Source organism: Notothenia coriiceps, unplaced genomic scaffold (assembly GCF_000735185.1).
Source record: "Notothenia coriiceps isolate Sejong01 unplaced genomic scaffold, NC01 NC01_scaffold00006076, whole genome shotgun sequence".
Classification (NCBI taxonomy): domain Eukaryota; kingdom Metazoa; phylum Chordata; class Actinopteri; order Perciformes; family Nototheniidae; genus Notothenia; species Notothenia coriiceps.
In genome coordinates, this window is record NW_011338777.1 from 88,437 (window position 1) to 112,281 (window position 23,845).

A 23,845-nucleotide genomic window follows, 5' to 3' on the forward strand; every position below is an offset into this window, starting at 1 on the left:
TAATAACCAGGTATATCAGTCACTGATTTTAGACTTAAATAACTGTTCATTTCAAAATACCATTCGCCACCTCCTTCATGTATTCAATATTAATTTATTTGCACAATTAGTTTATACAATTTACAGAAACACTTGACTTGTGTCTTGTTTCTATCATTGTCGCTCATCATACAATACATACATTTTTTTTGACCTATTGCTTTTGACATAATGGTTGTGTTATTTATGTTAATAATTGTTTTACCATTCTATGCCTTGTTGCCATTGTTTTGAGCCATACGATTGTTTATTTTTATCTTCTTATGATAAATGTTAGATGTATTATTGATGATACTGCTTTTAATATTCTTAAGATGTTTTCCTTGTCAAATCGATATATATTTAAGCCAAATACCATTTACATAGCTGAACCTTTTTTTAATTTAAACTTTATTATTTCCAGATTTTGTTTAAATTTTTTTCAAAAGCTGAAAAATAAATAAACAGTTTAGATGTGCATGAGGGTGTTTTTGTTTTTTTAAATACACATTCAATAAAGAAATACATGGCTTTTTCATACCAATATCTATTTTATAGGACAAAAAGCACTGACTCCACATACAGTTTCTTTCTCATTTTATTGTGATCCATAGGAACTTGGTAAATTCATTCAGGCATACTGATCATTAAGACAGATTACAAACTGCTACTCAGTCTTTAAGCATATTTTGAATTAGAAAAGGTTGATCATACAACAATAGGATATGATTATGCAAATTATAAAAGTGTAACATACTTCACATACACTATTTAGCATAATGAATACATCATTGTACTGTACAATGGCACATTCACAAGAAATGTACATATTGTTAATGTGTGCCTCTTACTGGCAGTCTAAAGTCTAAAAACACTGTCCTTCATAAAACAGCAGCACTTCTCATATTGAGCAACTATTCTCAATAAGCAAAATAAAATACATTGATACTTAGTTTGTATAAAGGTGAAATATACACTAACTTCATTTCTACCTATCATGAGAGTTTGCATTCTTTTTCTAATACTAATTTGGTGCTCATCATTTACCAGAGAACTTATTTCTAATCAATGCTCTGAATCTGAAAAGTATTTGACAGTATAAAAATAGTTCATTTTATTAACAACAAAATCCTCTAATGTAGATACATTTTATTTTGTAAGTGTGAAGATAGAAAAGGCAGCCAGGAAATAAAACAATATGAAATTAAATCGCAAAAAACAATGATTTCTGGTATCTTTTGTGATAAACTATTTACAGATACACCTGTACAACAGAGGCTGCCCAAAAAAATGAATAAGTATCGGCTAAATAAAACGTACGTTCACATGAATCCTTCAGCACTAAATCATAAAAAGTCGGCTTGGTCTGGGCCTGCTCGGAATTTTGCACCACGATGTGTTGTAAAGTGCCTTTAAGACAAAGACCAGTCTGAGTGTCAGTGATGCTTGACTGGTCTGGCATTATCAGAGTCCTCCAGTCATCTAGAGCTCCTCCTCTTGTCCTTCATTATCCTCTTCATCTTCAGCCTCTTCACTTTTCTCCCAAAGACAGCTCACACTGTCAGACATGGATGCTATAAAACAGGAACTACCACTGTGAAGAGAACAACAAAAAACACATTAGGTATATGTCAACACCTTTATATGTTGCTTACACTCTGCTACAGTAACAGTTGAAGCAACAGCAATAATCTGAAATGTTATTTTAACTAAAGAAATCTACGCCAGATGAATCTCCCTCTTCTTTTTCAAACAAGAAAGAGCTGAATGTAACTCGATGGTTTATTTCCAGCTCCCTTACATTCAAGAATGTATTACGAAAGCCCTGAGAGGCAAGTTAGAAAACTACATTCAGATCATCAACTTCAAAAAAGTCTGACCTAAAATGTTTTCTTTCCTCATTCTATTACTTAAGAACAAGTGGAAAAGGTTCTGCTTGGATGTAATTTCTGAGTTGTTTTAAATTATATTTGACATAAAACATTTATATTTTTCAAGTGAAAACTGAATTTGTTTTTCTTTTGGTCAAGTTTGTTGTTGTAATACTTATTTCGTCCACAAGAGACTGAGGTCGAAAACTACAACAGGCTTAGTAGGAAATACAGAAATAGGAGATTTCCAAATTGGAAAAAGGTCTGATCTATAAAAGGTACTGACGGTCAACCGAGGCACGTTCACAGATGAAGCCGATGCGGTCGGTGCAGTAGAAATCATTCCAGTTGGCGTTATGGATGAGGCCAGCACAATCCTCGCCTTTGTCATGGCCATGGGTCCAGTTATCAGGTTGACCGGGCTTCCACTTCCTGATAGCAACAACATCGTCAAAATGTATTAAAGTTAAACAGAACATTTAAATCACTGAAATTTATTTTTGAAATAAATGTGGCCGGTCTACTGACGTGAAAGCAGGTAAGGTTCCATCCACCCATTTCCAGACATTTTCCTCCTCCAAGTCAGTAAGGCCCAGCCAGAAATAGCCTCTTCCTGCAGTTACATCCTTTACAAATTCCTACAAATAGAAGAGCAAAACATTATTTCACTGGATTAGTTTAGCATACAAGTCTGAATGTATTAAAGTAACCATCTGGGTCTGATTTCCATTACCTGTTCGTCGTTGTCGTTGATAATGAGCATCAGGGATGACATGTTGGTACAGAACTGTTTGGACTCTTCAAAGTTGAGCCTCTGAGTGGAGATGTAATAGCAGCTGTCTCGAACCCTTCTGTACCCAGTTGGACAACCTGGATTAATCATTTACAGCAAACAGTAGTATAAGTACAGAAAGAATCCCATGGAATACGTTCCAAATGTGTAAATAATAATAATAATAATTACAAATAAATGTATATATTTTTTAATAATGTCTTTTTTTCCAGTGAAGGACAGATTCAGTATGGGAGAGGATGAGGGCCACATGAAAACAGAAAACATTTTAGGATGTGACCAAAACTAAACTCACTTCCGTAATGAAATGGTGTTACAATCGAAAAGTAGATTTTCCTTCCATTTCGATCTATTTTAAACCCTTATGTAATTTAACTCACCAGGCGCTGGTTCAATGACCTGGGTCTGCCGGGACACGGTGCCCTCAGTTACCTCTGCTGCTTTTGAGGGTTGAGGTTTGGGGGGTTGAGGTGGTTTTGGAGGCTGAGGTGGTTTTGGAGGTTGAGGTGGTTTGGGGGGTTGAGGGACCTTAGCTGGCTTAGTGGGCTGTGGGGGCTTTGGAGGATTTGGAGTTGGAGGTCTATATGCAGGTAACCCAGGAAGTCCTGGAGGACCGGGGGGGCCGATGGGTCCGACGGGCCCACGAGGTCCTTCCAGCCCTGCAGGACCAGCTGCTCCTCTGGGCCCCTGTGGCCCTTGAGTTCCTTGCGGCCCTGCCAGTCCATCCCTACCAGGAACCCCAGGAGCGCCCGCATTGCCCTTTTCACCAGAATTTCCAGGTCGGCCCCCAGACCCTCTCGATCCTTTGGCCCCGGGAAGACCCCGAGGCCCGGCTGCACCCTTTGAACCTGTTGCCCCTGGTAGACCAGCAGCACCTTTCTCTCCTTTAGATCCCACCAATCCCAGCACCCCTTTGTCTCCTTTATCGCCCTTTTGTCCTGACTGACCCACTGGCCCCTGGGAACCCTTGTCACCCCTGGGACCCCTTGGACCTGGCGGACCTGAAACACAATAACAACAGATGATGTGTCAAAATGTGATGTCACCGTCATGATAACTATAAACACTATTATTGTGTTTTAAAGATCATCTCATTCCACTGACATAATGATCATACTGTATAATAGCATAATAATAATGCAAGAACAATAAGGCACCCTCACAAAAAGCATCTTAATGCTTAGAATATTCTGATATTGGAATTGAATGAAATATATAAGTTTTGTGATGGTACAGAAAACCCTGCTGTTTATTCTGGCATCATAAAACTGACATTCAATTATGCATGGTAACACAAAGGGCATTGTGGAGGTCAGCAAAAGGATCAAGGTCGTGTACATATATTGTTCAATTAAGTCCATAACTTAATTATTTTAACAGTCCTAACGTTTTTTTTTTACACAGGCTCACAGGAAACTAACTCTGAAATGTATGGTTTATTCTGTTCTTACCTTGCAGGATGGTGAAGTTGGTGATGAGCTGTGTATGCTTGCTGTCCACCAGCTTCATCTCCTCCATCACAATGGAGAGGTTGTTGACCTCTTGGTCCAGCCTGGACACCAGCACATCCTGCTGTGCGCGAAGCTCTTTATTGTCTTCGCTGGCCTCTGTTACACTATCATTCAGCCCCACTAAAATGTCTGAATGTCTCATCACTGTCTCAGCGCAGGACCTCAGGCCGTTCAGCTTAAAGCTGATGGCACCGAGGAGCTGCGAGGTGAAGCTCACATTTCCGGTCACACGGTCCATGTCATTCTCATGTCTGTCTAACCGCGCTTCCACCTCATCAAACTTAGATGAGGTGATGTCATCGTGGTCTCTCTGGCTGTCCATCAGCTCATGCAGGCTCTGGCCTTGCTCCTCACTGAGAGCCGAGGTGTTCTGGATCTGGCTGGTCAGGGTATTGAACTGAGCCCCCAAATCATCCAGAGCATCTCCGTTTGAATGGGCCATGGCTGAGTTATTAGCTGCCAAAACCTGCAGGTGCTGGACTTTCTCCTTCAGCCACTCCGTGTCAGACCGCGTCTGCCAGGCTGTCTGCTGCAGACCCTGATAGTCATTCTTCAGTTTCTGCACCGCCTGGCCTGCGTCTTCCACCGTCTTCTGCAGCGTGCCGAGCAGATTGCGCTGCTGGGACTGGGTGATGTTCAGCGAACTGATACTAACCTGGGTCTGGCTCTGCACTTTGACCTGGCCCTGTATCTCCGTCTGGAGCCGTGCAGTGTCTGTCTGGAGGTTGTCAATCATGCCGCTGTAGGATGTCAAGGTCTGGTTGACCCCACGCAGTGAGGCCTCGTTGCCTTGTATAAAACTCTGCAGGGAGACGTGTCCATTCTGCATGTCATCTCCTGTGATCTGAAGCTCATCCAGCGCGTCTCTGTTTCTGGTTGCCCTGAGAGCAATGTCATTCAGCTGGTTCTGTAAAGCCTCCAGGTCTGACTTAAAAGTATTGATGTTACTTGTGGCATTACCTGACTTGTCTCCAGCCTGATCATCTGAAAAAATAACACAGTAAAATATGTCTGTTAATAGAAAACGAAACATGGTAAATTATCAGCGTCAAAAATCTCCTGCTTGCAGAAATTTAACATTTAGTTCACAGCTATTGTGAGTTCAACTATAAATGTTTGATCTAGTCTTGCGTGACAGGGCTTACCTAGTTTCTTCAGGTCTGTCTCCACTGCATTTATCTGGCCTCCATAATTCTGCATGCCCTGTGTGACATTGTCCATCCTCTGGACCACTGGTGATAGAGAGAAGACACTGTGTGAATACATCTTTACAGGATATACACTAACAGGGGAAAAGGCAAAGTTAAGTTAAAGTATTTTTCCTTACTGTTTGGTAAGAGGAACCCTTATTATAGTATATCTGTTAAACCTGTTGTGTAAACAGTATTTACTGAGCCAAGCTGATTGTGAACAGCAGAGGGTGCTGCAGTATTCATTCCTCTACAGTTAATAACTGTACACTCAAACAGCAATTCTTTACACAGGATGTTAAAAACATGAAAGACTTTCCTACGTTTTTTGTAACCGAGCAACTGAGTATTTTTTTATCATTACAAGTCTCAATTTTCAGAGCACATTTACAATTTCCACTTCAGGAGTAACTATAAACAATGTCAGACACATGATGAATAGCACACTCTGACTCTGGCTCAACTCTCTTTTCTCATCACATCTGCAGCAAAGAGTCCATCTCCTCTCCTCCGTTATGTGGGGGCGTCTAAAAACTGCTGGAAAACATCCTTAGCTTTCACTGTTAGAATTCCAGAAGTGACAAAAACACACAAGAATAACATGAACCGAGAACAAACGAGAACACACAGTCCAAAGAGATGTTTGTCAAAAGCTGAAGTTGTTCAGCTTGAGCCTCATGGTTTACCCTGCAAATTAATTTACATTTGTAAATAGTGAGAAATATATATTGTATACATTATTTGAGATGACTACAGTATATTGCTACAGCACTGAGATGATAATAGTGACATCCGACCCACACTATCATGTGTAAAATACCTGCTTATTCCTCTCTTTCCATCCCACACAGTCATGTATTGGAAAAGCATTATTGAGTTATATAAGGTTACTAATTTGAGTAAGGCTTATCGGATTTCTATTGTGAAGTTGTAAACTATGCTTAGGCTGTTACCCAATACGAGGCCAAGCAGATTTATGCTGATCAATGCTGCAGTAAACGCTTATTGACCCAGCAGCAAACACAAACAATGCCTTCATTCTAACAATAGAGGTCATTTGGAGGACCAAGACCAAGAAACAGGTTCATTAGTATAGAAATAAACTGTTGACTGTTTAAACTGTGCAGTAAGGGAAAACACAACACAGAAACCAGCCTTCACTGTTTTTTCTCCCAAACTATTTTGGACACTTTCAGCCATTTGTGAGTGAACCTGTGGTTCATGAGACAACAAATTGCTACCAAGCCATAAAATCTACTCTGGGTTGTTAAGCCAGGGTAGATGCTGCGTGGTCATCTGTTAGACATTAGAGCCAAACCACCACAATCACATGGGCTCCACACAAACACAGACCAAATTCTGCAAACCCAAAACAATCCAGAGAGCACTCGAAGGGCACAACTCAGATTTAGATCTGAACTTGTAGACATTATTTTGAATAGACTCATTCCTCACTGGATGGATACAGCTTGTTTCTGTTGGGTGAGCTGTATGCTTCACCAGGTAAGAGCGCCTGTGGATCAGGTATGAACAAAAACATTCTGCTCAAAGACTTTCATTTTTCTATGATTGATCGGGGCAAGAAATGTCTGACGTTGAACCGTACGCAGAGTAATGTTCCATATTGATGGTTTCTGAGATATCTGGAGTCCTTTTTTTGTTTCTATGTAACATCATTGCCCTGTCTCAAACAAGGAGAAACCGTAAAACGGGTTGCAGGAAGGACAATGTTGCACAATGAGTTTATTTTCAATCTCGAGATCTGGCCAATCTCCGAAAGATATCAATTCAGAGTAAACAATGCATTCTGTCAAGGGAGTCTCATGATGTGGTAAATCTTAGCCTGAACTCTCTGACTTGGTTAAATATAATTGTCTATGCTGTTGCCGTCTATAGCCGTTTGACTATCATCAAACCTCAGAGAAAAAGAGAGACTCAGAACGATTAGACCTGGAGAAGAGGAGGTGAAGGAAAACTGCTTAGACTACATATTTCCATTTTGATACTTCATTTATATATTACTTTGTCAACATCTACACAAATCCTTTACTGTATAAGATAATTTACAAATGTGTTCATCAAAAGGGACTAGATAAGAATACGCTGGCCACTCTTGAGTCTGTACTAAGGCAAGTTATGCTGGAAACCTAATACCAAGGCCAGCATGCTAAACATTTTTACAATAATAATGTTTTTCCATGGTCACAATCTTAGTTTAGCTTTTTGAATGTTGGTCTTGAGTTTGACTTGATTATGAAACTAGATGAAGAGTCAGGAGATCACTAAAGTCAGTACGAAATATCCTCTGAATTATAAACAACATTTTAGGGCAATCTTAAATCAATCAATGAAGTGTATTTATATAGCACAATATCACACATTTTACGTTTGTCTCAGGGGGCTTTACAGTTTGTAAACATTTGGCTCAAAACAACCTAAAATGTGTAGAAATAACAAATTAATGCATTAGAGAAGCACCATTTAATATTGTCTGATACCAATACCAATTACGAGATTGGACTTGTGAAGGTACATCTAGATATGTACCTGGGATTAAAGCCGAGTCTTATTGCCTTATTTGAGTAATTATCTGTCAAATAGAGGGCTATATGTTGGATTTTTGTAATGGGACAACAACTTTAAAATATGTGAAGCTGTCAAGGTTTGCAGCAGAGACTTGAAAAACTGCAGTATTTTACGAGAAGTGATTATTGTCTTCAGTTTTGACTCACCTTTGTATCCGAGTACGGCCACTGCTATGGTGAGCAGGGTGCAGAGCACATATAGCAGTGCTATAGCCGCCCTCAGTGCCCAGTCATTTTTACACTTGGTGCACTCCGAACCCTCCTGAATTCCTGCAACATACAACAGAATTGGTGTCAACAATTGTTTTAAAGTGTGCAGTTAGTGTGCCAAATGCTACAGTAGCAACAGAGGACAATGTTAAGAAACAGTAGAAACTCAAATATTGTGCAACTGGAGCCGGGAGTTGAAAAAATCCGGTAAAGTTTTTAATTCAAAGATCAAATCATAAGGGATATTTTTTTCATTAAGTTTAGTGTGTCTAAAACGGGACACGCTGTGCCTTTTTTCAGCCAAGTATCAATTGAAAACATTTGCTCTCATGAATATAAGACTCAGTTTGAAACTTTAAAAACACTGCACATGTGTTCACCATATGAATGAGAAAGCAAAACAAAACAGCATTCTTCATTCTGTGTCATTGCTCGTAGTCATTCAGCCTAAAACTACGGTGCAGTGACATTTCTGGTTATACGTGTCAAGGATGTTCACTAGTTTTAACATTATGTCCTGAAAGCCTCTAACACCATGTGATACAATGCTAAACATTATACTATAGCAGGGTGTTTACTTGACTTCATTAGAACCAACCATGGAGCCTCTGGCAGGCAGAGAGGGCAGCTGGTGTACATTCACAACAGGCAATAAAGATCGTTCTGGAGATGGAGCAAACTTCAAATCACGTTATATAGTAAGAGAGAATTTGTGTAAACCATTAAAAGTGTACTAGAAAGAAAAGGTTAAAGAATATTTAATTGTTTGGGCAAAAAAAAAACTGTTAAAAAAAAACGTTTTTGTTACATTAAACCTGTCTTCAAATCTGGGCTTTTCAATGTGCAACCAATAGAAAAACTATTATGTTACTATAATGTTCTTTCTGGCAATGATATTGTGCTCAATAAAATGTATTGCTGAAACTATAAACTGAATGGCATCGCGAAAAAATAGGAGCCACTCGAAGCAGTTAGACAATAATAGTACCAGCTGAAGTTGATCAGCCATACCTGTTTATTTCAAGGATAAACCAAAAGTGAGGACATCTGCACTGGGAAAACCCTTTATTGCAAAGAAAAACAGTGAGTGTGCATCACTTTGGCAACTACAGTAGATACAGTTGGTCTTTGTTTTGTCTTGTCTAATCAGTCTGTTTGATTATAACCTCTGATCACCAGACTGATGTATTTGCTTCCAAGTGAAACCATTTCCATCATTTCACAAGTTTGCCTTCACACTCAAACATACCCCTTACATTTCGGCTGAATCATCGTTTCCACTGGGGGAAGCTACAACAAGCCCCAGCTGGACTGACATGTTCATGTGACTTCAGGGTATCAGGGGGCTGACATGTATCAGAGGCCTGTCTCTGTCCCTACATGTCAGCCCCGCCCCCCCCCATGATGGGACTGAAAGTGCAGCCACAAGAGGCTCCATCCTGCACAGTGAGGGGTGGGCTGGACCACCAGAGGGGCACTGGGGGGTTTGGCCTCTCGGCTTTGGACCCACACATCTGTGCAAACATCACATCTGACCACCTCATCGGGGCAGGCGACTGTTGTCCTTATGTGTGCTGAGAGCCTCATGTTGGGAGTCAGTGTGGAGAGCTGCATCAGAGCCCCCCCCCCCCTCAATGGTCCGGACCACATGCTGCTTAAAGGACAACATCACACCATGTAAACAAGCAGCCGACCGCCAGCATGTTCTGGGTCAAGAGCAAAGCGGGGGTGGTATCTCTGTGTTAGAGTTCGAAAACAAAGGCAGTATCGTTTCTGAGACCCTCATGCTCTCAGGTTCACTGAATTTCTAAAACATGTTCACCCCTTTCACTCAGGCATGAGCCATTAAAGATGTTTTAATAACTAACTTTCCACAAACCTCCCAGTACTAAAATATAAGTTTAACAGTTTCTTCAAGGTACAATGCCCCCACATACCTTTATCTATTAGACTGTACTGTATGTCAGATTGTTATTAAATACTGAAAATGACCTAAACATGACTATTTCTGTCATCGTTCAGCACTTTAACACTGTGTTGATAAATTAACTCACTTTGATATTAAAAAAAATAAAAATGATTTGATTAAAAGAGATGAACTCTCTGAATTTGCTGTTTCCATCTTGATTTTTGATATGTCCAACAACATTATAAGTTCAACACTAAATTGTTGGTATGTTCCTTACAGACAATGTTTAAAAGTTTAAACAGATGGGAAAACCAAAAAAAAACGGGTTTTACAAACTGCTCCAAAGTGAGGGGGCAGAAATGGAAAATGTTTTGGGATTTGACTTGGCACATGGATGTTCAGACCATTTGCACGTCCGAGAAACATTTTTCTAAGATGGTAAAATCATAACCGAAGATGAAAATGATTAAACTGTCAGGACTTTGACGTTAACATTCCACATGCTGCGCTGCAGAACCTGGCAGGTTAAAAACCCAGACTGTCATGTTCTCACAGCAACGATGCTTCCACAGAAATAACAAGGAAACTAATTCTGGGCAGAAAAGCATGAAGCTCATTCCAGGGACGCAACATTTTCCCACTGCTTGTGACAGGAGTGTTTTCCGTTCCCCTCTAAGGGATTTTGCTAAAGCAACAGATCTTACAGCGATGTAGCATAAAGTAATAATGAAAGTCAAATTGCTTCCAAGGTAGTTTCAGTTTTGTGTTACAATACAAACCAGTGGGGTTTTACACACTCTTTACTCATACTTTTGTTTTACTTATCTTCAAGCAAACTGCTCTTGATTCCTACTTTCCTTGAGATACAGAAATAATGTATTTTGATGAGTATTAGTTGAATGAGATATTCAAACACATTTGATGGCACTTCTGTTTTTTGACTTGTGCTGTTTTCTGTATATTTACGTCTGTATTACTAGATGCGGTCCAAATAGTTACTAGATGGCATGCTTGGTCATAATTACATCCACAGAGGATCTTAAGGTATGTTGAGGTCATCATGGTAAAGTAATAAAACATCAAATGAACTGATAATGTGTATTACGGTAGTCTGATGATGATAAACCAAGCATGCTACATCAAAGCCTTTGAAATTCAAAAGGATCATGTACAATCTTTTCAAGGGTCAAAAAAATGTTGATAAAGAAATCAACTTAAGACTCAAAATCCAGGTGTCAACATCATTTCTTCTTTGCGTGTGCTGCTTAGTACATTTTGTGTTACAACCCCCCGTGGTGTACCTCATTCAGTAAGTGTGTCGTGTTTCATATCCACAGGGCCATTGAGACTTCTTGCTGTCCACGCATAAACTACCACAGTACTGTATATAAAATGCTGACACATACATGTCATGAGCTGTATGAAAACACATTGCCGAACTAAACGACCCGGTGCAGAACACGGTAGGACTGTTGAGAGTTAGAAAGCTGGACGGCAGCCAGGACGTCCCAATCAACAAGATGGAATCCGGCCATATTATCCTCAAGAGGAAAATAAATGCCAGAAAAAGCCTTAAAAGAGCAGAGGTAACATGGAGCATACTGTATCTTACATGTTATGGCTGTCAACTGTGAAACATGCAGCTCCAGTATTGGCCTGTTTTTGTTTTTACGCGATCATTTATGGGCTGAGTTTATGAGCCAAGACAAAAACAAGCTCAAATTCGCAAAAGCTGCGATACACATGCATCCATGCGTTCATGCATTCACACACACACCGAACTTCATAAACCTTTTATGTTCTGACTCCTAGGGCAAGAACTGGGGCTGCCAAAAGGTGGGAAAATGACTGTGAAGCAACCGTCTGTTGATCACATCTAATTATAACTATGAGCATTAATCTCAAAACATACTTTACAGCCATGTTAGTGACGTGGCAGTTAACTTTCTTGGCCTGTCAGTCTATCCAACAATTTGGACAGATCAACATATCATCAATTTAGATAATGGGTTTAATTTATAACGCACTTCATATCTGAGTTCAGATCCCGAAGTACTAGATAACCATAAAACGTGGTAAAGATATTCACTGTGTTCTTTTAAAATCAATCTTTAAATCTGCTAGATGGATTGTCAAGACAAAGAATGGCACCCTGTACAGGTATTTACTTAAAAACAAGCAATATTATCAAGTCAACAACTTTAATTTGTTGAATTCTGTGTCTTATTACCAAACACCTGCAAAGCTACTTACATTTCCATCAGCATTACTTTATATTTAGTGCCATTACATTCACACTAGCTTATAAGTAAACACAGAAAACCCAATAACTTACAATAACATCAGAAAGTTAGCATTGTCATTGTGAGCATGTTAGCATGTTGACGTTAGCATTTAGCTTAAAGCACCCCTGTGCTAAATGACAGCCTCACACACAGAGACTCTTAGGTAAATAAAAAAAACTTAGAAAAAGAAAGAATTTGAATAAACATTTGTTTGTACTACTTCTAAGAAGAAGTTATGTTTGAGCTTTGTCTTTGTTTATTAGCTAACTGTTGTGAAAGTGTAGGACGGAGGCAAAAAAACAGGAATGAGGAAAATAGAGGCAGAGAGAGAAAGATGGTACCTCCATCTTTCTCTCTCTGCCTCTTTTTTCCTCATTCCAGTGTGGTGTCTGTAAAACAGCTGTATTTTATTTGGACAGAGTCAACGAAAAAAGAAAAAAAATCAACACTTATTCTCTTATTCCATGTAGCCTACCTGCCGGCCTGCATGCCCTGTCTCACTCCTGGCTGGCAGTGGAAACTTCCACTGCAACACAAAGAAAGCCTGTACAGACTCAAGCATTTTTGTGTGAAGACCCTTTGTGCAGAGTGTTAATACTATGTTATATACAGTACAGGGTGGCTACCACAGCAAAATCTGGTCACAAGCCAAAACCCAGGAGTCGCACAGACAGGCCATGCCTACTCTACCTGAATGGACCCTGGCACATTACAATGCTGCCAATTTCTGCATTTTTCTGTGACATTTTCAGAGGGAACACACATATTTTTTATTTAGAGTGGTTACGCTACTATGTGCTGTCCGTCCACAAATGTACAAACTGTCATAACTACAATTACATCTAATTTTGGCTCATGTTAAGTTTGTAATTTCCATACTCTCCCTTGAACTGGTTAAAAATTCCTTCATTAAAACAAAACACTCTTGAGTAGTAGACACCTAAATAAAACATTACTCAAACCCACTTGAATGAAGACAGTGGGTAAGACATAAAGCTGCTGTCAGCCTAGATTTCCCATGGAGGCACCCATTCAAAAATATCACAGCGGGCACGTTATTTATGATAGTTCAAAGAACAATCATTTGTTGCACATTTTGTTTAAGTGGTGTTTCAGCAAGCCCCAAACCGGCAAGTCACAATATGTTTAGCTTGAGACCCGTTAAAAACAACAACATATCTCCAACTCCTGATCAGTTTAAAGCTTGAAGCAGTTCAACCAAAGAGAGATTTGTCCTTCTTGGACATTTACTCATGTACTTAGCAGTGCCTCGATCTATATATCAACACCGGCATGCTGACATCGTCCGACAAACTCACATTTTGACTTTAGATAACCCTATATAAAAAGAAAGAAGTTACAAAAGTCATTAAAAATCATCTTTCGTTGCCGATTAATTTTAATAGCAAATCAACTCTCAGTTGTGAAGATACTTCAGTTTGCTTCAAAGCGTTCTTTAGCTTTTGATTTGTATTTCATTAACCCTTCCAGAAGATGTGTTCATTTTCTACACTTGAATAGAAGTAAATAAAGTGGTCTTCTCTTTTGCAATGCACAACAATTCAAACAGATAAGACAAATGTTATTGTTCTTGTTCATCTAGTGCAGCTTGGGGTTGAAGAACTGAGTGTGATACTTCGGATCTTTTCCTTCAAACAATGTTGAAACTTAAACTGAACTAACATGGTGCGCTGGGGTCGTGCTGTCCCCCTCTGGCCCTTTTTAGCTACCCCAGTATTTACAGTCGCCAACAGGAATGTTAACAAGTAAACACTCTCCAACAGAGGAAGTCACCACTGTGATTAATTACTAAGGCATTAAGGTCCTTGAATTGCTGAGCAAGCCTCGGCTATGAATTATTTTCCGACCAACAGGTTTATGACACTTTAAATTGAGCCCCGTTCCTCTAAAACATCTGGATCTTGTTACAATGAAGCCAAATCAAAGGACGCATGCAAACACTTGATACATAATCCCTTCATGCCAACCATCATAAGGATAACGTGCTGGGCTCTTTAACTTTGCCTTCTGTGGGCTTCTTTGGGTGTTATTATAAGAAACCTTCTCTGTGGTGCTCATGATGAGTAATGAGATCTGTGGTTTACAGCCGCCAGAGATCTTTATGTTGGGTTGTTTGAAGAAAAATAACATATGGATGGCTGCATGTCTGAACAGGATGACAAGCTCTCATTACACATGCAAACAAAACACCCATTGCCTAAAGCTGACCACGCTGAACAAGGTTCTCCACAAACACCAACATACAGTTCAATATGGACTAGGGTCTCTGGCAAATATCCTCTTTAGTGTCATCCATCAAGTTTTATGCTAGGCTTGCAGAAGAAAATACTTAGGGAATGTACAACAAAGATTAGGGAGGAAGAGTGGGTCCTAAGCTGAAGGAAAGGTCACTTTTCTCTCTGAACTTTTTCTTATCCAAAATTCATTCTTAACTACTGAGATTTATTGAGAAACGTCAAATAGTTACAACACATTGGCTTTCATTTTTAAATGTAATGCTGTGCTTTTTTAAAGAGCTGTCTGGAAGAAATGTCTCCCAACACGGCCCGCTTGGAAGTGGAATCCCTTGTGTTTGGTTCATTCTGCAAGAGTTATAACCATTTACTTAGCAGTTCTTCACTCAAAAATGGTGTCTTGAATTGAGTGTCAAAAGGTGGGAAGGGACTTTTTACAAAATGATGTATAAGATTCGACCCCTTCCAACCCCAATAACCTTTGCAGACCGTAACATGTGTTTTTATATTGCTGAAAATGTAGTTTTCTAGAGGAACTGAACACATTTGATAAGTTTATATATACATTTTTTATATAATTGTTTATATCCGCCTCACAAGGCACTCTTGCCTATCACCTGCTCTTCATATTGTCTATAAACGTGCAACGATGCAACGTTTATATAATTGCAAGCCCCTCAAGTACAATCGCAGGCTTATGGACACATTCCAGTTTCACAGAAGTCGTGCAATAACAAGTGAGAAACATTTGGAAATAATTAACAGTGGGCTATCCGTTGATAAAAGCGTGCAAAAGGAGAAATATGGCACCCTTCAGTGGAACAGACCTCACTGTTGAGGGAAACTTTATGGTGCATTTCTTGTTAGCTGAGCAAGCTGCTGTTTTTTGCTCAAAGGCACAAACAGAGTCTAATTGGTAAGGAAAACAGTTAGATGGCCTATTACAACAGGGATTCAGATCCAATGAAGCAGTGAACATGGAGTTGATTAGATCAGGTTTTGTCATCCCATCTGTGCCTGGTTAGAAGAAGACAGACTTTGACAAATGGGTCCTACATCGTAATCCCCATAGACCAACTCATAAGCACGCGAGTGCGCCTCATAAACAAAGCCGGGCCTCTGCACAGGGGAAACTTCGAGGGGCCTTTGCCTTGGTTGATTGGGTATCTATTAAGTATTTGTGGTCCAGTCAGCAGTTTCCATTAGGCGCGTTCACACCAAGTACTTTTCCCACAAAGGTTCCTGAGAACTCTTTAGTTCTCATGAACTAAGTACAGATCGCGTTCACACCGGAAATTATTTCCTGGGGAAGGATTAGGCAAATTAAACCGCTGACGTCACTTCTTCTTCTTCTTCTTCTTCTTCTTCTTCTTCTTCTTCTTCTTCTTCTTCTTCTTCTTCTTCTTCTTCGGGTTTACTGGCAGCCCGCAAACAACTTCACGGCATATACTGCCGCCCAAAATCCCCGGCCGGAAGTCCCCGGAGTTAGGGACTGGCTTCAGTAGAAGCTGCTGGGACTCCCAGCAGCTTCTACTGAAGCCTTCCGAGTAAACGGCCAAAACCCCGACACCTCCTCATCCCCACCGCTCCCATGTTTTATTTTGTGTTGTCATAAGTTAGTCTCTCTGCGTTTCTGCGCTGGGCTAATGCTAATGCTAATAATGCAATGCGAGGATAATAAAATGGCGGCTTCACAAAAGTTTTTGGGAGTTTGACGGGGCGTGGTTTACATTCCGCCCAGCCAATCAGACACAGGAACCTTTTTCTCCCACGAAAGTCCCTGCTCTCTAGCAGGGACTGAAAAGGAGGTAAAAAAGGTTCTCTAGAACTAATTTAGTTCCTGGGACTTTTTGGTGTGAACGCAACTAAATCGTAGTTCTCAGGAACCTTTGTGGGAAAAGTACTTGGTGTGAACGCGCCTATAGAAGAATAAAATGCAGGTTTGTCTCCTGATCTCACTGTGGATAATGAGATGTGGAGATAAATAGTTTGAGTCACATCTGCTACCACCAGTTTCAGTGATGTGATGGAGGTCCTTCGTGAGCTGGCAAGCTGAATAGGTGTTGGCAGGCAGGATTAGTTTTTTTGTTTAATATAATTGAGAATTCATATTCCCAAGGTAAGCTGTAAAATACAACTCAAATAGCACCTGCGTAATTAAAAAGTAATGTTTTTAAAGCAGGCACATGCAAGTATGTACACCAATGCAAACACACAAAGGAATTATTAAGTTCTGGGAAGCTATATTTTAACTCCAAAGTTACACTTCTTTCATCACTTTTCATTTTAAATAATGATTATGCATCTCAAGGGTTATAAAGACCGATTACCTTTTATGGTATTTGCTTGTGCTGTAACTGGAACGACAAAAACTTGAAAAAATATCTAATGATATATATTAAAACGTAGTCAAACTAGGTCGCACTTAACCCGGCATTATTATCCATTATTACACACGCGAATACAAGCCAAGGTCTAACAATGACCAGCTTTACGTCGCTTCATGATTGCGAATAGTGATGGTTAAAAAACAATTAGACATTCAATTCCAAACAATTCTTACACTCATGCACTATATGCTAGTTTACAGTATGTGCAGCAAAGTTAGCCCTCCCTGTCTGAGACCTTTAACATTTCTTATTGAAATACAGGGAATTTACAGTAAGATATATACTCCTTTAAAACAGACGTTTCAATAACTATCATTCACATCCATGAATTTAGAAAAACATGGAAGCCATAAACTTACTTTATTGGCCTGAGAGGAGAAATAGAGACTCCTCCTGCTCATGTTCCAGTGTTGGCATGTCAGAATGAGGTAATGCCAAGTAAAACAGGACCATGTGAACCTCATAGAGCGGTAAAATAGGGAGGTTGATCCTCGCTTTCACCATGTAAGTCGTACCACATGAGCAACTATTCTCTTGATTTTGACTTATGATGTGTCTCTGCCCTCAATATGCCTGGAGGTGCATTCATGCCACAGGGTCAAATTGCTTTTAATAAAGGTGGAAGACAGCAAATGTATGTGTTTCGAAGAGTGTAGCTGTGAAAGCAGACACGAGTTATAGTGGTTACAAAGCTAAATCTGTTAAAAAAACAAACACAACATTTGGAAAAAGCACAGAGAAAATGAGGAGTTAGACTAACTGTACTACTAACCAAGTACAGCAACAAGCAAACCCACAGGTAGCCTTCAATCCAACTGTTTATTCAGCATGTTGCATGATGTGTGTTGACCCTCATGGGAGAAATTAAAAACTTATGACAACAGTATGACAAGTGAAATATTACCATTCAATCCATAAAAATGCACAACAAAAACATAGAGACATATATACACGTATAATGAAAAAGAAACATAACTTCAACAGATAGCCCAGTAAACTACAGCAACTTTGCATTCTGTATTAGCATCACGTTATATATGATGTTAGTTTGGCTGGCAGTGAACTCATCACAGAAAAACTAAATCTACAACTCTGACAGTCACAAGCCTTGGACACAGATTTTCCAAAAGATTAGCTTTTCTTAAAATGTCAGTTAGCTTTACAAGTTAACTGTGCCGGTTAGAGTTGCTATAACAATGTTCCCAAATTACAAAAATATCTTGGATCCAGCCTGGCATGTCAATCGATGGATAATCAGGTTTGGCTTTAGATCCCAATCTCAGTCCTAAAACGCACCAACTATTTGGTTCCAAAGACGCTGTGAGTGACGTAGCCATAACATGAAACATGGTTATTATAAAGGAAAACACTTGCTCTGGCCTCTTAACAAAACCAACACTTGATACAAAACAATTTCCGTCATCCACAGGGTTAGGCAAAGTGCACAAGAGGGTCTAATAAAGCAAGAAGTTACGGGATGTTGTATTTTTGGCCGAGAACCATGCATGCAGCAATGTGCCTCTGATGTCATTATTCTCTAGAAACAATTTTAGTCCGACTCATTTTCCTTTTACTAGGAGAACTTTCTTCACTCTGTTAAGTGTGGCAAACACATCTATAATTGTAACCATATTAGTCTTGAGAAAGATTTGCATTCATTTTGGCTCCCACACTGGAGCCTCTCAGAGAACTATCTGTGCCTTGGAAGACGTTGACAAATCAGACGCAGTGAGATCAATCAATCAGAAATCTTGACTTCTCCTAATCTCTACTGCACCACAACAACTTGAACACAAATAAACTAATACATGTTTTGTCATGCGGGTTTAGAATATATCATTACGCAATTCATTTGAACCCAAAACCACTTTGGTGCTAAGTTGAACACTGGAGTTAACTCCCAAACCATCTGTGCAGTTGGGTTTTCCGTGGTCACGCCTGCTGGGTGGCCCACCATGGAAGTACTTAAGATACTGAATCAGCAACAATCATCAGCCAGCCTGATGATCATCAGCCCGAGTCTGTGCTTCACTCAATACAATCACAGCACACCACTTTCAAGCTTCATCGCCCAGCAGTGCCAATAAAACCAAACACTGTGGAGTCCAAGTCTAGATTTTCTTTTGGGACGCTGACCACAGAGAGGGTGGTCTGACTTCCAGCTCAGGCTAGTGTAGCTCCACTGTGGTCCATGTCAACAGTTGTGTAATGTCTTATTAAATTAACATTTTATCAAAAGATGCCAAATTTCAGTTGTCCACAGCACAAAATACACATTTTCCCACTTACTGCAGAAGCTGTCCAGTGAGCATTTTTTTAAAATTGTATTGGCTGAGATTTTGAAAAGAACCCCACATGTTGAATTTAGGTGACCGAGAGGCATTGGTTTTTCTCTCACAGAAGTAGTTCCATTGCTTTAAGAAATGAATCATGCTGTTTTGTTTTTTATAAGAACAAACACAATCTCATATTCCTCCATGGGATTGGAGTACTGTCTCTGAATCCAGCCAATTAGCACCAAATGCACACACAAGACCTTACTAAAGAGTAAAATCAGTTGTTGTATATTGTGGGTGAACTAACTCTGAACTATTGTACTGAATACATAACAATTTGAACTTCACACAACATGAGAGCTGCTGTACTATATCCATGCAGACTGAGTGACTCTGATATTTTCCTTTGCAGCAGATGTACAGATGTGAAGACACAAACACATGCCTGACTTGAAACCGTCATCCAAAACACTCGGGAGCCAAGTCGATGGAAAGGCTCCACATGACTTGCTTCTTTGCACAACACAGAGATTTTTTAGTATCTCCAAAAATACAAAAGCATAAACAAGATCAACAGTGAGTGGTGTGCTGTTGCGAGGCCAACTTAATCAAAGCCAGAACAAAAAACGCAGGCAGGTCCGAGAGTCGCTCTGTGACTCACAGCAGTACAAAGGAAAATACACATTTTTCATTCTAGCTTTCGGCTGTTTTTCAAAAGAGAGGAAACAGAAAAGTTGATGTTGGCCCTCTCCGGAGCCAAAAGTCCTCCATTAAGTGTAACACTGAAGCTGAGGCATATACGTAGAACTTCTTGAGCATATCTAAGACTTGCTGACAGAAAATGGAGTCAGACACTTCCAATACTTGTGTGTGTTATTCTTGTGTTTGAGAAAACAACCTTCTGGGAAAGGAGAGCTTAGCAAACATCCATTATGTGAAAAAAGACACCCTATCAGATGACAGTTGGTTGCAGGCGTGTCATTACGACTGGTCAAAGTATCCCTCAGAGACACGTAGCACTGAGTAGTGCGAAGATGTTTGATGAGGTGGTTAGGCCGAGTTGTTAAAAGAAACTACGGCTTTATATAAAACCACACTGACAGAAGCTCGACGGCAACTCCAGAAATGTCATGTTTTATTTTTTAAATCCTTTTTAACTGACATTTTGAATTAATAGGAGCGCCTGATCTAATGTCTGCAAAGCAATGTCTGCACTGTATTATTCTGAAATGGTAAGCCTGCTATGAAGATAAGATGGAAGTCAAGGCAGCTGGAGCTCATTTTGATCTCCAGTCTTGATAACAAAAGGAGCCGTGCAGAAGTTCAGGCTCTTTCCTATAGCGTCCATAAATATAAAGTAAAGGGTGTAACGGGAAAGAAAATAAAAGCATAAGGATATGTTTCTTTCATTTATTTTGAACAGAAGGTAGCGCATGTGTCAAAGATATGACACAATCATCCTTATTGCGGCAGTAATATCCAAACAAAGTGCCGCGAGGGACTAAACAAGAGAAAAAACACTGTGGATGCGCAAAAACTCAGTCTTTCCAAAAGTCTGTGTTTGACCTTTTATTTCCAAAGCAAACATTCCATATCCATATGCGTAGGCCTATATTCCTTTATGCGTACATGCGTGCGTGCGGTCAACGAAAATGTTCCTTCTCCAGCTCACTCCCCCTCCATCTATTACAAAGTGCGCAGGTAAAAGCAACCGGATATAACCACAAACGTCACCACCCAAATCCAATGACACTCCCACCACCTGTAGTGACTCAAAAAACATGTACCGTAACAAACACAGAAAAATACTTCAAATGTGGCTCCTTCAATTCTAATTGGGAAGCATTTTGCCCACTGGCAACTTGCGTAAAGTATTTTTATTATAAAAATAAGGAGCATTTCAAACACTTATAAACACTGAACAAACACTTAACCAAAAACACAACATGTTACAAAAGGCTATAACAGTGAAGCACCTATTATGAAAGGTCAGTTCCAGAGACCCGAGCAAATCATCGTCCACATCACAATAAGGTCAAGAAGCGTGAAAAAGCTTTCAACATGTCCATACACTAATGATGAGCTTTAGTCCATGGTGCCTTTTGCAAACCTAACTCCCTCTACCTTTCAGCATCCTCTTGTTTTGGGATTTATGTCACTTAATGTTTTTCTAAATATGTGTGTATGCTAATTCAGCTGTTGCTGGGGGGATCACTCAGGGACAGAAACTACACTATGGATAGGATATCGTTACGGTAGATTTGGTGTGGTTGAGGTTAGGCTACTAAAAGTATGGTTAGAGTTGAAGACAATCCAACAGAAATTGTTGGTCTGCAACAGAGCGCTAACTCTAGTCTCCTGTATGGGTCAGACACATTAGAGGCCATTCCACCACCTTGATCTAAAAAAAATGTATCCGGCTCCCACATACAGACGTCAAACACTTGGGAACCAACAGGATGCAAACTATTGTCAATTGAAGAAATGTATACGACTACTCAAAGACTCAAAAGGCACTGAGACATGAGTCAAGAAAGATTCACCTTTAAGTCCTCTGACCCATGGGACTCTACAACCCTCAACTGCATAAACACATCTAAAACGAGGCGCATTATGTGTGCCAGTTCAACAGGAATGTGAGCAACTAACTGCCCATCAGTGAAAGTGAAAGTGAATAATGTACATGCCCATGAGTTTGTGTTCATGGTCCATTACTGTCTGTCTCAGTTCATAAAGGCACATTATGTACTGACATTATGCACACTTCCCTAACTCGTACCCCATTTTGACAGGAGACATAAACTATGCCTCCATCAATTTTACAGGATGTGTAATGAAAGCATTACTGAGATGAAAACATTTCCTGTGAAATATGATCAGTCTGTCTCATCTTCTAATGCATGTACTTGCCAGCTGAGGACTTGCTGCCCTGCATTAAGCCCCACTGTGAGTCACATTCTTTTAGTGACTGGGAAGATGTGCAACAAATATTCCTCTCCATCTGCCTTTGAGTCTTTATCAAGCTAGACAAAGGGCTGCTCTTCAGTGCAGGGATTTGTTCGGCTGACCTGCAGCTGCCCTCCGCCTGCCCCCCCCGCTAACACTCTCAGCAGAAACCCTCATGGCATGCTTCAGGCCGGCCCCCTGGGACGCAGTGATTTGTGCTGTGTATTCTCGCCAGCCAGTCCTTGGTCAATCCAGGATTTAACCCACCATCCCTTTGACCAGCCGTAGACCACTGTCGCAGATCTAGAGGTCTGGGATAAGATCAACAACAAGACAAGTCAGCACTGTACCCGTAAGCACCCGTAAATTAAAACCATTTGCTGTTGTGCTCCCAAAAATAAATCGAGCAAAGAATGCAACGCCTCAGCCGAAAATAAAGCAACAAATGAATGACAAATGTGTCTCCTTTGAATCCCAGAAGCATAAAGCATATTAATGAGAAAGCAGTTGTAAAATACAGAAATAAATACATTTTTGTGAAATGATCTCCACATGAGGTAGTCATTTTTTCTCTTTTTCCATCCCCCCTCTTCCCTCTCTTTCCTCCATTGCTGACACAGCATACACCATGAAGGCCCTATCCACCTCTCTCTCCGAGTATATAGGTCTAAATAAACTTCTACTATGGATACAGGAAGTGGTTCTGCAACTTCTCAGGTTTGGACATACTCTGGTGGTATAGCAGACCTTTTGTAGTAAGCAGATGTCAAAATGAGTCAAGAACCTCATTCCTCTCCGCCTTGAGGACACACGAGAAGCACACAATACATTTCTCTGCCAGAACACAGGAATGTGTGGAAACCACTGATGACATGTCAAAATGAATACTTCAACATTTTGGAAAATACTTTTGCTCTATTTCCTGCTGGGAGTGAAATGAGAAGATTGATACCACTTTCGTGTCTCTGTGACAATTTGGAGTTTTAGGGGCAAACAACAACCAGCAGGTGTATTGACTTTGTCATGATTCTCATGTTATGTCACGTTTGTAGTTTTGTATGTTTGGGTTTATTTTGCTGTTCGGTTCTCCCTGTCTTGTTTTCCTCCTTGTGTATTGTCTGGTCCCTCTCCCTGTGTTTTTCCTCCCTGTCGTTAGTTTCCCTGGTGTGTCTAATTGTCTGATTGTGTTCACCTGTAGCCCTTGCGTTTCTCCTCCCCTGCCCGGCTGTTTCTCGTCCTGTGATTACCCCTCCCTGTATTTAGTCTTGTCTCTTCCTGTGTTCAGTGTTGGTTCGTCTTTTGTTTGCGACTGAGTTCACCGGTGAGTGTTCTGTTTTGTCCAAGTTATTTTTTTATATCCTTGAAATAAAGGTGTTATCAGTTTATTCTGCATTTGGGTCCTGCCTGCTTCACTCTACTGTAACAGAATATTGCTTGTATCTAGAGTCTTGTTGGGTATGTTGGATAGAGGTGGACAACTTGTCACATGGGACTATCTGAGGAACATATAAACTCATCATTGGTTATGGTGGGTCCTGCGCTCTTCAAATCCCATTGTAGATTTTTAATAAATGTTTGACTTGTTTTAAGTCTACAGGCAGTGAGT

The 23,845-nt window shown here is 40.1% G+C and overlaps 1 protein-coding gene across 1 annotated transcript; it reads right to left on the reverse strand.

The window, feature by feature from the left end:
* Positions 1-600: 600 nt before the first annotated feature.
* colec12 (collectin sub-family member 12) lies at positions 601-22,966 on the reverse strand. Its single transcript, XM_010768805.1, has 10 exons — positions 22,932-22,966; positions 22,507-22,550; positions 8,116-8,238; positions 5,339-5,425; positions 4,134-5,177; positions 3,063-3,683; positions 2,623-2,759; positions 2,418-2,527; positions 2,176-2,321; positions 601-1,612 (listed from the first exon to the last, which is right to left on the reverse strand). Exons 1-10 carry the CDS (start codon positions 22,964-22,966, stop codon positions 1,593-1,595), a joined length of 2,367 nt encoding a protein of 788 aa, XP_010767107.1. The 3' UTR covers positions 601-1,592.
* Between the last annotated feature and the right edge of the window lie 879 nt (positions 22,967-23,845).

What these genes read in the sequence shown, in the direction of transcription:
- colec12 (XM_010768805.1), bottom strand. Translation starts at nt 22,966, where the DNA reads ATGTCCAAACCTGAGAAGTTGCAGAACCACTTCCT. An exon ending in GACAGACCTGAAGAAACTAG is followed by an intron (nt 5,178 to 5,338) that starts GTAAGCCCTGTC and finishes TTATTTTTTCAG; the next exon opens with ATGATCAGGCTGGAGACAAG. An exon ending in CAACTTCACCATCCTGCAAG is followed by an intron (nt 3,684 to 4,133) that starts GTAAGAACAGAA and finishes ATTGTGTTTCAG; the next exon opens with GTCCGCCAGGTCCAAGGGGT.